The sequence below is a fragment of the Oryx dammah genome, unplaced genomic scaffold (assembly GCF_014754425.2).
Source record: "Oryx dammah isolate SB20612 unplaced genomic scaffold, SCBI_Odam_1.1 HiC_scaffold_2, whole genome shotgun sequence".
Classification (NCBI taxonomy): Eukaryota; Metazoa; Chordata; class Mammalia; order Artiodactyla; family Bovidae; genus Oryx; species Oryx dammah.
In genome coordinates, this window is record NW_024070186.1 from 96,250,809 (window position 1) to 96,264,662 (window position 13,854).

General features: G+C 41.7%; 1 protein-coding gene across 1 annotated transcript in view; it reads right to left on the minus strand.

The window, feature by feature from the left end:
* Positions 1-7,703, minus strand: part of GAP43 (growth associated protein 43) — a 101,979-nt gene extending 94,276 nt beyond the window's left edge. The window contains exon 1 of the mRNA XM_040224740.1: positions 7,368-7,703. Within this exon, the coding sequence (XP_040080674.1) occupies positions 7,368-7,397 (30 nt within the window). The 5' untranslated portion in view covers positions 7,398-7,703. The remainder of the gene's footprint in view (positions 1-7,367) is intronic.
* Positions 7,704-13,854: the final 6,151 nt, after the last annotated feature.

Below are 13,854 nucleotides of genomic sequence, written 5' to 3' on the forward strand. Positions count from 1 at the left end.
AGGAAACGCAGGTTCAATCCCTGGATCAGGAAGCTCCCTGGAGGAGGAAAATGGCAACCCACTCCAGGATTCTTGCCTGAAAAATCCCATGGACAGAGTAACCTGATGGGCTACCATCCAAAGGGTTGCAAAGAGTCAGATGACTGGGTGACTAAGCACACACACGTACACATCTTTAGAGAAGGATGAGTAGAACTGAGTGTGCATATACCATAGGCTATGGTCTTCTGTACCTTAACATATCCCCTCATGGCCCATCATGAGGACCTCTCCCTCCCTACTTTTATTCCCTCAATAAATATTTTTTTTTATTGATAAGCTACTATGTGCCAGATATAGCTTAATGTACCTGTGTTGTCTAAAACATCTATTTGGAAAGTTGGAAGGGACATACTTTTTCTTAAAACTCTCATATTTTGGCCTTGTCCACTAAATGTGAACTGGCATTACTTAATTAGAAAAACTCTACTTGAACATGAGGAGAGGAGAGAAAAAAAGGAAAGCTGAAAGAAAAACATTGAGAGCCATGAGCAAGAGGGTGTGGAGAGTGGGAAACACTATTCAACTTCACTGATAGGTCATCTGGTCTTACTGTTCTCAAGGCCATGCTAATTAAGTCAGAAAAAGTCCACTACTGAGGGTCTGGCAAAGAGTATTTTCAGGTAAAGCTGTATTCACAATGTGCCTCATCCTGGCCACCATAGGCCTGCCCCAGAATCGAAATTCCTTTACCCTATTCCAAGCTAAGAAAGATAAACTTTATCTGATTCTCATTCATTCAACGGACATTTGAGGGACTACTTACCATTCAATCTCCCTTTACCTTCATGCAAGATTTCTCTTTGTGGAATATATTTTGTGCCTAGTTCAGTGAGAAGAAAACAAACCCAAATGAAACTAAAATTAATTCTTGGATGTGGGCCTCTGAGCATAGGCCAAAGTACACACATTTTTTTTTTTTTAAGTTTGTGAGATCAATGAAATAACAAAGGGTAGTGAGGGATTGAGTCATGGTCTATATGGAATAGTTGTGGAGCAAATCAACATGTGTAAGCAACTGGGGCCCAAAAGGAAGGGCCCGAGAAGATCCAAAATAATGATAAGTGTGTGCCTAACCTAGGACTCTGCTAACCACAGAGAGTGGGGCTAGTGTGCTGAGTGGTGGGGAGGAGACATCAAAGTGAAGTTTGCTGATGGTACCAGTTATGATAGTTGGGAGAAACATGGTCTACATGGGCTCATTTTGCATTTTGCATCTGCTTTGATTAAAAAGCAACGGTTTTCATGTCTGTTGATTATTAACAAGAATCAATAATGTTTAGTTCCACTTCAAAATTTGGTGCCAAAAGATCTTTAAAAAATCTAGTAGAGGTTCCATCTATTTATATACACCACAACTCATGGAAAGACTGTAAAACTAGTTCTGTATTCATTTAACAAACAGATTATCCATAGTTAAAATCCATTACATTATGTGCCAAGCATTGTGGTAGGCACTGGAGATAGACAAATGATTAAGGTTTCACCATTTCCCTTTAGCAGCTCACAGTATGGACACCAGTATGTGGGAAAAACCAATGCTATATAGTGTAACAAAGGGTATAATGGTGATTATACAGACTATAGCATGGTCACAAGAAGGTAGAAGAAAACAATTCAAGGGAGGTCAAGAATGGCTTAAAAAAGCTAACTTTTGCAGAGGGAATGGAAATTTTCTAGGCATAGAGCAAAGACACCAAGGCCTGAAATATTGATGTGGCATCATCAGTTGAGAGAAGAGGTATTTGAAGACAGTACTGGAAAGATAGTCAAGACTAGATCATTCATCAGTGCTGAAGAGTTTGTATTTAGCTTACCATTAATACAGAACCATTAGAAGATTGTCAGGAAGGAAATAATCTGATCAGATTTGTGTTAGGAAAAGATAAGAGCAGTGTTATTTGCAAGAATGGAAGGAGAGCAAGATGGAGGATGTAGGGAGTCCAGATAAAAAGTCATTGTCTTTGTCCAGATAGGAGGTAATGAAAAGTCAGAACTAGGTTATTTGTGGTGCAGGTGGAAAAGCAGAGGATGAGTTCAAAATCTTTTTAGTGAGGATCTAAGAATTTCATAGCTAGATTTGGGGACTGGAAGAAAAGAATAGCTTTAGAATCAATACCATTTTTCTAGAGTTTGGAAGCTGGATAGATGGTGTTATAGCAATAAGGGTGGGAATTTGGAGGAAGACTAAGTGGTACAAAATGGGAGACACTGAGTTTGGCTTTATTCATCATTAGCATGGGCATCTCTGAAATATCGACAGAGATGTCTATGGATCAGAGCTCAAGGAAGAGATCTAGTTTACAGATTTGGAAATCACACTGGTATTTTCAACTCTGGAGGTGAGTGAGACCACCTAGAATTTAGTGTGTAGAATAAGAGAGATCAAGATAAATAATTAGCATATAATTGATATTTGGGGAGGGAGAGAATGAACAAAGCCAGCAAAGAACAGAAAAGGACCTATCTTAGAGGGAGGAGAAAGAGGAAAGATATGATAGGGCCAAATGAGGAGATAGTTTCAGGAAGAGGGATGGACAACAATATAAAATACCAAAGAGACAGCAAATGAGATGGAAACTAAAAGACAGTCACTGGATAGGGTATCTCTTTCAGAACACATTTTAGTGGAATTACAGGAACAGAAGCCCTCTATTTAAAGATGGGATAGTGAATGGGGAGTGATGAAGAGGAGGAATCAAGGATGAACAGAAGGAACGACTTCTCCAACAGGAAACGGAAGTGTACCAGGCACTTGAAAGTCCTGAAAGGTGGGCAGTTTCTAAGCCAAGCCTCATGTTGCAAACCTCAGAGAGAAGTTTCTTTTATTTGTAGCAATCTTTGTTTTCATATCAATTTTGCTTGATCCTCACAGAAACTTTCAAAGTAAGCATGGAAGGACTTTTGGTTTGTTTGTTTTCATTTTTTGGTTTTTAGTCTCCATCCTACAGGAGGAAATTGAAGCCAAAGATTATATGATTCATTCAAGACCACAGAATCAGTAAGTTGTATAAACTGGGGACTCTCAGCACAGTGCTCTTCCCAATACTAAAGAGAATGTTCTGAAAATCAGTACAGTGGTACAGGGGCAACCAGACCATACTTCAGAAATTCATAAAGGAGAATTCCTGCCCACAATCACTTCTTTGACAACAGACACACTTGGTTGCCGGAATGCCTCTATGACAGCTAATGCTGCTGCTGCTGCTAAGTCGCTTCAGTCGTGTCCTACTCTGTGTGACCCCACAGACGGCAGCCCACCAGGCTCCTCCGTCCCTGGGATTCTCCAGGCAAGAATACTGGAGTGGGTTGCCTATGACAGCTGATAGGGAAGTAATTATTTAAATATTGTATCTTCTCTTGAGAGGACCTAAGTATGTGCACCCTTTGAAATGTCCCTTTAATATTAGAGGAAGTTCTAGACTTTTCTTACTTTATCAGTATAAACAAGGAGAACATTTGGTTAATATATCTGCCTACCACTAGTGCAAGGACACCCCCGCCCTTTTCCTTCTGGTGCCAGGTAAAACCGACGTATGTAGATTAATCAGCCCCAGGCTTAACACTGACAATTTCACTATGAAGGAGGAAAAGGAGACCTGGAGCCACTCTCCTTCCCAGTGAACAGGAGTGCTCCCCTTTAGCATAAAACATGAAAGGTTTCTGTAGTTATGCCAGCTCAGCAAGAGAGAAAATTAACCCTACATTTTCTTAACCCAATTGCCTCACCATGGGTGGAGAATTATAGACTGTCAGCATGAGAGAGCAGGGATCATTGTATCTGCACCCTGGCATAGGCTAGAAGGAATTATAGATTCACCAGATATTAATGCATTTCTAGATTCACCATTAATTCTCTAAGATTATCTGCAAGTCTAGACAATTTGGTAGAAAAAAATGCCCTTTAAATGATTTCTTCTTCTGTTTAAATTTGGAAATGTGTCGTAGAAATCACCATTTAAAATAAAAAACTGAACAGTTTCAACTATATTAAGTAGAATGCCTCCATTTAATTAATCCTCTTAGTCCCTGGTGACATGGGTGTGGCTCGGTAAAATTTAGGAGGAATTCAATTTATCACTAGAAGGAATCGTCTGCACCAAGCAACCAGGCAGCATCCTTCCACACCTTTCCAGCATTGCAAGGGAAAGACACAGCCAGGTTGGAATTCTGAACTGCAGATCACACTAAGAATTATCTGTCATATGCAGAAAAATGCAGATGTTGGTGGTGTTGAGGGGTAGGGGCTAGAGAGCTTCTTGCTTGCACTGGTATTCTTTATACTTCAGTTACAAATTAAAGTCTTTATTTTTCAACAAAAGAAACACCTCGCAGTTCTATTGCTTTGTGGACACAGATCACATCTTGCAAGTTTTTCATCATCTGCAGAATGCATGGTAATTAAGCTATTTAAAGTTAGCCCCAAGACATTTGAAAATCATAAGCCAATAAAATCTCAGGGATCCTTTTATTTTATTTCTCTTTTAACCACTCCTTTATCCTCTACTTCTCTGCACCCCACTCTCATTCTCTTCTTCCTGCTATAATAATCTATAGTGGTAATTAGCGGCTAATAAAGATCATTTATGCTTTCTCTGCAGCCATAGGCAATGTATTACAACTAGGAAATCCAGGACTGCTTCTTTATGCAGCTCAAGTGGAAGAGGAAGGAAGTGCAGCCCCCAGCCCCCTCCCATGTTTCTGCTGGATTTCATGGGTGTGGCAGAGTTTAGACCTTTGCAGGATTTTGCCCTTGTTTTATTCCCTGTTAAGCACTAGGATGGTAAATAGATGGCAGAAGAAAGATAAACACAATCAGAGTCTGTCATAAATGATATAGGATCATTTCACCCTCAAGCACAAAACCTGTGTGAGACTAAGTACTCAAGCTATAGAAATGCCAGTCAGTGCAGTGTGAGCCCACACCCTGAATACACCATTTCCTTCCATCTGATTTAATGGCATCCTAAATACTGACTTATGTGAATGATATACAGCAATGGTCAGTAGGGGCCAGGACCACTTCACACAGAAGTACACATGTATAAAACGTATGGGCAAAAGAGGACTATTTCTATACCTTTCCGTTTTCTCTCTTGAATATGAATTATGCTAAAACACATGCCGGCATATGGAACCCATACAGGGTACATGCATGACTGTCCTATGTGAAGTATGCGGATACTGTACACATTCACATATGAATGTCTACAACTCCCGAAACACACTACTTCAGCTTCATCACTTTGCACACATCCTAGTGAATGCTTGGGGCTGTCAGTGAGAGGACCCAGGTGAAGGCAGCTGTCCCCTTTGGGGAAGGGAATTTCTTTAGCCTTAATTCCCTTTTAAAATATCATGCTTGGTTTCCTTTGTCAGAGGGGGCATGTGTATATACACATGTATGTGTATACATAAGGTGACAAAAAGTTGTAAACCAGCATATTTTTTCTTTCCCCAAATTAAAGCTTTTTTTAAAATGAGTAACATTGGTTTCCTTAAGGCTCTGCCTTCCTAAATTTTATTTCTGCAGCTCATCAGGAAGGCAACTTCAGAACATTTTCTTGACAGTGTGCTTAGCCCAGCCACCTGTATCTACTGCATTTATGTATTAGAATGAAGGAAGATAAGGAGAGGAAACGTGCAGGTTTGAAAAATGAGCGAACGGAAGCATCAGTCTCTGGAATCCTAGAGCAGTTTAGCGAAGTGCCACATGTAAGACTCTTCGCCTTCCCCAAACATCCTTACACAAACCACACGCAAAACCACAGGTGCCTGCTACTTTATCATCTATCTATTAATATCTATCTACCTAGTTATTTATTTATTTAGTTTTGTCCCCGGTCTCTCCACCCTCTCCACCCACTGCTCTGAGATTCTGCTTCAGTCTCCCTTCCCCTTCCTCTTCCTTCTCCTTCACCCTCACTACCTCGCCCCTCCCCCTCCCAACCCCCGCGCCCCTCTTTCCAGGGCGCTGGCTAAAAGTGCAAAGCTGGCAGCCAGGTTCTTCCCCACCCCTCCACTCTCTTAGGATTCGCCAGGTATATTACAAATGCCCCCCCCCCATCCAATACCTGCACGGAAATAATGCCCAAATCCTGTATCTTGCACCCCACCCATAAGGCAGTCAATGTGCAAAGGGCTTTTTTGCCCAAGACATCCTCCCCTCCCAGGAAGACGCACACACACGTACAAGCACACACTCACCCAAATCCCACATCCATTTTCCTCCTTAACCTTCGCCAAAATCCCTCAGAGGTGTTCCCATCAATGTTGGAAAGCGTCTTTTGGCGGATGCCGCGGCACTGTCGGTTGCTGCGGAATACCGTGCTAGTCATTCCTCCCCACCCTTACCCCAATCAAGTTTCTAAAATGTCTTTCACGAAACAAGTGAGCAATTTGAAAATGGAAGGAAAACCTGAGTAGTGGGAGCAGTGTGGGAGAGAGGGAGGGGACTCTGCTTCTTGCTAATCTTCTATGTGTCCCTTTTCCTGATGAAAATGAGTCACCATGCTTATAATCCGGAATGTTAGCCCATCTTTGGTCACTACAATTCCAGGAAAGATGCAAAGGAAGGGGAGAAGAGACCTGGTTTCCAACAGGTAATTCTCCGCTCGTCTTTCCCATCCCGTCGGTGCTCAAAGCTCCTAGGGGCGTGGTCCACCCTCTCCTCGGACCAGCTGGTGCACAATCGACTGAATTTTCCCCTTCTACATGGCCAATTTCTTTCCCAGCCCCGGCAGTCTCTGGATTCTCTTTTGAAAATCTCCCATATTACAGTTTCATTCATTCATTGAAAAATAAATTAATTCAACCTTCACATGTCTTCCCATTAATACCTGCGCCAGTGTGCAGCTCATGCATGTGGGAAATAGGGCTTCTTCCGCAGCACATGTGAGAAAATTGTACGATAGAACAAGCAAGTACTCATTACTGAATATGATTCTTTCAACCTCCCGGCTTTTTTGCGAATAATATAAAGGATTGCCTCCCCATCTTGTAGGTAGAGCCCACATTTTCTCCCCCACACCTCTCTTCACATCCACACCGGCAAAACCAGACACCTAAAAAAAAAAGAAAAATCTTTTTTCTAGCCAAACAGGCGTATTTTTTTTTCTAACCTCCTCCTAATCAGTAGCAGCATTCCAAAACCAGACTATGAAAGAACAGAATAAAAGCTGGGATGCAAGCATCAGTTGCCATATGCTAAGGAAACGGGAGCACCACGGCCAGAGCAGAAGCGGTTAAAATATTTTTTCTACCTTCACGGGGAAATATTGCACACTGGTAATTTCACAACAAGAAGAAGTAAAAATCTTTAGGTCTACCTGTTTGGTTCTTCGCATACAGCACAGCATGGTTGTATCGTCCCTTGCCTTCTTCCTGCCTTCTCTCCTTTCCTCCTCTCTCTTTCTTACTCCCCCCCTCTCCACCTCTTTTCTGCTCGCTTGCTCACTCGCTCTCTCTCTCTCGCGCTAGCGCGCGCTCTCTCCCTCCCTCCCTGTCTCTCTCCCTCACACACGCCAGGGCAGTTAGCAGCAACTGTAAGGTCCACAGCTATTGCTCACCGCACATGCTCGCTCTCCCCCTCTGGCTCTCACTCTCCTCTTGCCTCTCTTCCTCTTTTCTCATCTCTCCACCCACCCTCTGCCTATCTCTCTTTTTCTTCCCTGTCTCTGGATCTCTTTCTCAGAATTGTTCACTAGCTTTCAATGACTAATCACTCCCCCCAGCCCCCCCCACCCCTATTCTAGACAGTCACCCCCCTCCCAGTCCCCTGCCAGCCTCATGAATATTTAAACATCTCCAATCTGGACCCAATTACCCACCGACTTTCCCACTGCATTGAGAGGATGGTGCGGTGGGGGCATAGAAGGGTATTCCAGCCTGTTCAAGAGATTTTATGGAATATGTTTTAGAGAAGAGGAGCTTAAGGAATGCTAATATTTCTTTACTAATTCTTTTTTCTTCCCAATACTGTAAAAGCAAAGAACTGCTATTCTGAAAGAGTAGTCAGACCTATACAATATGTTATATACGCTCTTTAGATTTTATGCACAGTTAATCATTGTGAGGGTTAAGTTCTCCCCCCAAAACAAAACATGTGAATATCCTACCCTGTAGAAACTGTGCTCAGTACTCATATAACTTAAATACATGTGTTTTTAAATTTATGTTCTACATAAATTTAGACATGCACAAACATATCGCATACATGCTCCAAAAGCCTTGAAAAACCCGCATGAATGTACTGCATTTTAAACACTCTAAGCACTCAAGTTCAGAAGTAATAACCAATGTTTAGGATTTAGCATTCATATATAAAAATCACATGGCGGGTTTTTTTCTTAATGCACATACACCTGTTTGAAAATTGGAGTTTCTTCTAATTTTACTGAAAAAACTGAGCTATCTGTGTAATATGAATAGTGTCTATCGACTGAAGTAAAAACACAACGTGAGAGCTGTGAGTTTCCATTTTACTTTTTCCATTTTACAAAACTGGGAATTTGTTAAGGACTATAGCCTGGGAGACAGGCTCTCAGAGAGTTCTGAGGAGCTGCTGAGGTAAGTGGGAAGGTCGGCACACAGGAGATCTTGGTGACATGTGCTTGGTCCATCTTGGAATAAGATTACTGCTAGACACAAGGAAAAGATATCTTGATTAACGGTTTTAGGGCTTTTATCTTGGTTAATGGTTTTAGAGCTTTTCTAAGAATGGAAAGGTACAAAAATCCATGTTCTTTAAAAATTTTTCCTAAACATATCCATCAGAAGGCCAATTCTGCCAGTTTTCTCAGAGCACAGAGTGCTTCATTCCTGGTGTATTAAAGGTCAGTGACAGCAGGGCTAATGACGTAACCCTTCCAGAGTGAGTTAGTGACATTCTTTGTTTGGCAAGCCCAGAATGATAGTTTACAGTTTGGACAAGAAGAATAAAAGTAAATTCATCTGTGATGAGAAGAGAAAATATATCATGAAGGCTATTTCTTCAATTTCATTTATGGTTTTTCATAGTTTGGGTGGAGGAAAATATGACTTTAAAGAAAGCATACATGACATAGATTTTAGATACATATAGTGCTGTGTGATCTTGGGAATGTTACTGAGCCTCTCCGCAGCTAGTTTTCTTTATATAGATATGTATGTGAGTGTGTGTGTGTTTGGCTGTGCCAGGTCAGAGTTGCAGCACATGGGGTCTTCAGTCTTCCTTGTGGCATGTGGGATCTTTAGCTGCAGCTTGGGGGATCTAGTTCCCTGACCAGGGATTGAACCCTGGCCTCTTGCATTGGGAGCTCAGAGTCGTAGCCACTGGGCCACTAGGGAAGTCCCTACACCTAGTTTTCCAAACAGTGAAATGGGGATAATACTATCAACCTTGTCAACATGTTGTGAGGACCAAATAATATAATTCATGCAAAGCACAATAAAGTCATTCTCAGTACATAGTAGCTTTACCTCAAACACTGTACTTTTCTGAAATTTTGGTGATGTTTTCAAGTAAATATCTTAAAGAACTTTTCAAACTCCTTCTTTTTGTTCATCAGTGATGATAAACGTTCCCAATTAAAGTAACTAAAGTATTAGTCGCTCAGTCGTGTCCAGCTCTGCAATCCCATTGACTGTAGCCTGCCAGGTTTCTCTGTCTGTGGAATTTTTGAGGCAAGAATATTGGATGGGTTGCCACTCCCTTCTCCATGGGATCTTCCCAACCCAGGGATCCAACCCAGGTCTCCTGTACTGTAGGCAGCTTCTTTACCATCTGAGCTACCAGGGAAACCCAATAAAATAGTTCCTATTCTTTCTAGTCCATCCCAGACATGAGTCCATCAACCAGACAACTTATTATCATAGTTATTATCAAGATCACTAGGCTTAATAGGTGCTCAGTACATTTTGACAAAATTCAAGGTACACTCACCTTAGAATGGACTATCTCGGAGAGACTCCCAGTGGGGTAATGGTTATAAATTATTCCCAGAGGACTTCTTGAGTATGACTGCTTCAGATCCAGCCTTACTTGTGCTTTCACTCCTCTCAGTTTGCTTCTTAGTTTTCATATTTAGTGATTAAAAAAGAATTAGGTTTTGAGTTTAATATTTTTTTTAATGTTGTAATGAGACCAGTCAAAGCCAAGTTTTCAAAAACAACCATCTATATATTTAAGTGACAGAAAAGGTAAACAATGGATAAGAAACAGCTTCGTCAGAGTCATTCCTGTTGGGATTAGTGTCTGCCTACTTAGCCCGCTGAGGGCTGGAGGGTGATAAAGGAGGAAGCAGAGGGATGAGAACTGAGAGCAAGAGAGAGAGAGAGAGAAAAGAAAGCGTAATTGGGTATTTAAACAGATTCATAGATAAGATCATTGCATCAACACTGAGGCCTAACAAGGACCATAGTTGGCTATGGAAAAGGGCCAACTGCTTTCCCTTTCAATAGACTCCTCAGCTCTCCCATTTATATCTTCTTTACCCTTTTATTTGTGGGGAGGAAATGGCATGATTAAATCAGAGTCTAGAGTTCAAAATCAAGCACAGGCCTGGATGAACTATGTGACTTAGTATGTTAAACCACATTTGTTAAGCCCAGTTTTCTCAGCAGTTTACATACATTATTTCACCTAATATTCAAAATGAGATAGATACAATCATTCATTTCATTTTGATGGGACTATTTAAACTAATAAATTAAGTACCCAGACGAGGACACACAAGTAACAAGAGGTAAAGCCACAACTCCAGACCCCATTAACCACTAAAATACAGCAACACTCAATGGGCTTCCACACCTCACTACTTCTGATCCTTAGGAGTTTAGACCATGTAGTGGAAGCTTTTGTGTTGAAATGAAATCAGCATCCTGAAAGGTCCACCTATTAGCCCAGCTCTTACCCTCAAGAGCCATGAAGAACACAGTGATACCTGCAACCAATAGCAAGTCCTCAGTATATATCCACCCAGTGTGTGTGTGTGTGTGTGTATATCCTCAGTGTATGTTCAACCATCCTCAGGTGCCTCAGCATTTAGACTCCTCACAATTTTGGATGCCTCCCTCTGGACATAGTACATTCTGTCAGTGAGCTTCTAAAAATTACATCCCAGATGGGAGATCAAGATTCTAAATTTAATTTGAATAATATGGAATAAATTCTAATGCATTACTTTTCCTTTAAGCAAGGGAGGTTCACATGTTAGTCACTCAGTCATGTCTGACTCTTGGCAACCCCGTGGACTCTAGCCCATCAGGCTCCTCTGTCCATAGAATCCTCCAGGCAAGAATACTGGAGTGGGTTGCCATTCCCTTCTCTAGGGGATCTTCATGACCCAGGGATTGAACTCGGGTCTCCGGAATTGCAGGAGGACTCCTTACCATCTGAGCCACTAGGAAAGCTGAATGGAGGTGGCAGAAGGAATGAGGAAGGAATAAAGCACACACAGATAGGATCTTGGCAAAAAAAAAAAAAGTATATATAAAAACAAGCTAAATAATTATTATTGTCCTGATCCCCACCAGCCAACTCTACAGTGGATCCACTAATCTGTATACATTTATAAATAATCCCAGAAAACCCTTAAATGTAAACTCTTAAAATAATTTAAGACTAGGGATTAATTCACGAGACTATCAGGTAACTTCCTGACTATAGGTTAGGCAATACCATCATTCTAGAAGAAGGTGAAGAATGGTGAAGGCCAGGTCCCAGTTCCTTTCTCAGAGCTCTTTGAATTTCATACTAAACTGATGTTGCTTTTCATAACAAACCCAGGAGTTGCTAGGCTTTACTAATGGCTCTGTCAGATACCCTACCATTTTATGATTGCTACTTGAGAAAAGAACATTGTCCAATCAGGTAGAGAATATCTTGATCTTTTCTGTCCCCTTCGCAGGATTTTTTTTTTCAACTTTTAGTCAGCCTTTTACCTGTTGTAGTAGTGTGCTATGATTACTATAACAAAATACCACAAACTAGGTGGCTTAAACAACAGAATCTTATTTGCTCACATTTCTGGAGGCTAGAAGACCAAGGTGCTTGCAGAGTTGCTTCCTCCTGAGGGCCAGGAGAGAAGGGTCTATTCCAGGCCTCTCTCCTGGACTTGCAGATGGCTGCCCTCTCACTGCCGCCTCATGAAGAGGTCCCTCTGTATACCTGCACCCTTGATGTCACCCTGTATCCAAATTTCCCCTTATTAAAGGACATCAGTCAACTGGATTAGAGCTGACTCATATAAACTTGTTTAACCTTATTTTCCTGCCCAAGATCAGGAGCAGCGGCCATGAGGAGATACCCCACGTCCAAGGTAGGGAGCAGCAGCTGCGCTTTGCTGGAGCAGCCGTGAAGAGATAGCTCACGTACAAGGTAAGAGAAACCCAAGTAAGACAGTAGGTGCTGAGAGAGAGCATCACAGGGCAGACAGACTGAAACCACAATCACAGACAACTAGCCATTCTGACCACATGGATCACAGCCTTGTCTAACCCAGTGAAACTAAGCCATGCTGTGCGGGGCCACCCAAGACAGACGGGTCATGGTGGAGAGGTCTGACAAAATGTGATTCACTGGAGAAGGGAATGGCAAACCATTCAGTATTCTTGCCTTGAGGACCCCATGAACAGTATGAAAAGGCAATAAGAGAGGACACTGAAAGATGAACTCCCCAGGTCGGTAGGTGCCCAATATGCTGCTGGAGATCAGTGGAGAAATAACTCCAGAAAGAATGAAGGGATGGAGCCAAAGCAAAAATAATACCCATTTGTGGATGTGACTGGTGATAGAAGCAAGGTCTGATGCTGTAAAGAGCAATATTGAATAAGAAACTGGAATGTCAGGTCCATGAATCAAGGCAAATTGGAAGTGGTCAAACAGGAGATGACAAGACTGAACATCGACATTCTAGGAATCAGCAAACTAAAATGGACTGGAATGGGTGAATTTAACTCAGATGACCATTATATCTACTACTGCATGCAAGAATCCCTTAGAAGAAATGGAGTAGCCATCACAGTCAACAAAAGTCTGAAATGCAGTACTTAGACGCAATCTCAAAGTGACAGAATGATCTCTGTTCGTTTCCAGGGCAAACCATTCAATATTATGGTAATCCAAGTCTATGCCTTGACCAGTGATGCTGAAGAAGCTGGAGTTGAATGGCTCTATGAAGACCTACAAGACCTTCTAGAACTAACACCCCTAAAAGATGTCCTTTTCCTTATAGGTGACTGGAATGGAAAAGTATGAAGTCAAGGAAACCTGGAGTAACAGGCAAATTTGGCCTTGGAGTATAGAATGAAGCAGGGCAAAGGCTAATAGAGTTTTGTCAAGGGAGCGCACTGGTCTTAGGAAACAGCCTCTTCCAACAACATAAGAGAAGACTCTACACATGAACATCACCACATGGGGTCAATACTGAGATCAGGTTGATTATATTCTTTGCAGTCAAAGATGGAGAAGCTCTATACAATCAGCAAAAACAAGACCAGGAGCTGACTGTGGCTCAGATCATGAACTCCTTATTGCCAAATTCAGGCTTAAATTGAAGGAAGTAGGGAAAATCACTTGACCATAAGGGTAAGAACTAAATCAAATCCCTTATGATTCTACAGTGGAAGTGAGAAATAGATTTAAGGGACCAGATCTGATAGACAGAGAGCCTGAGAAACTATGGACAGAAGTTTGTGACATTGTACAGGAGACAGGGATCAAGACCATCCTCAAGAAAAAGAAATGCAAAAAAGCAAAATGGCTGTCTGAGGAGGGCTTACAAATAGCTGTGAAAAGAGAAGCAAAAAGCAAAGGAGAAAAGGAAAGTTATAAGA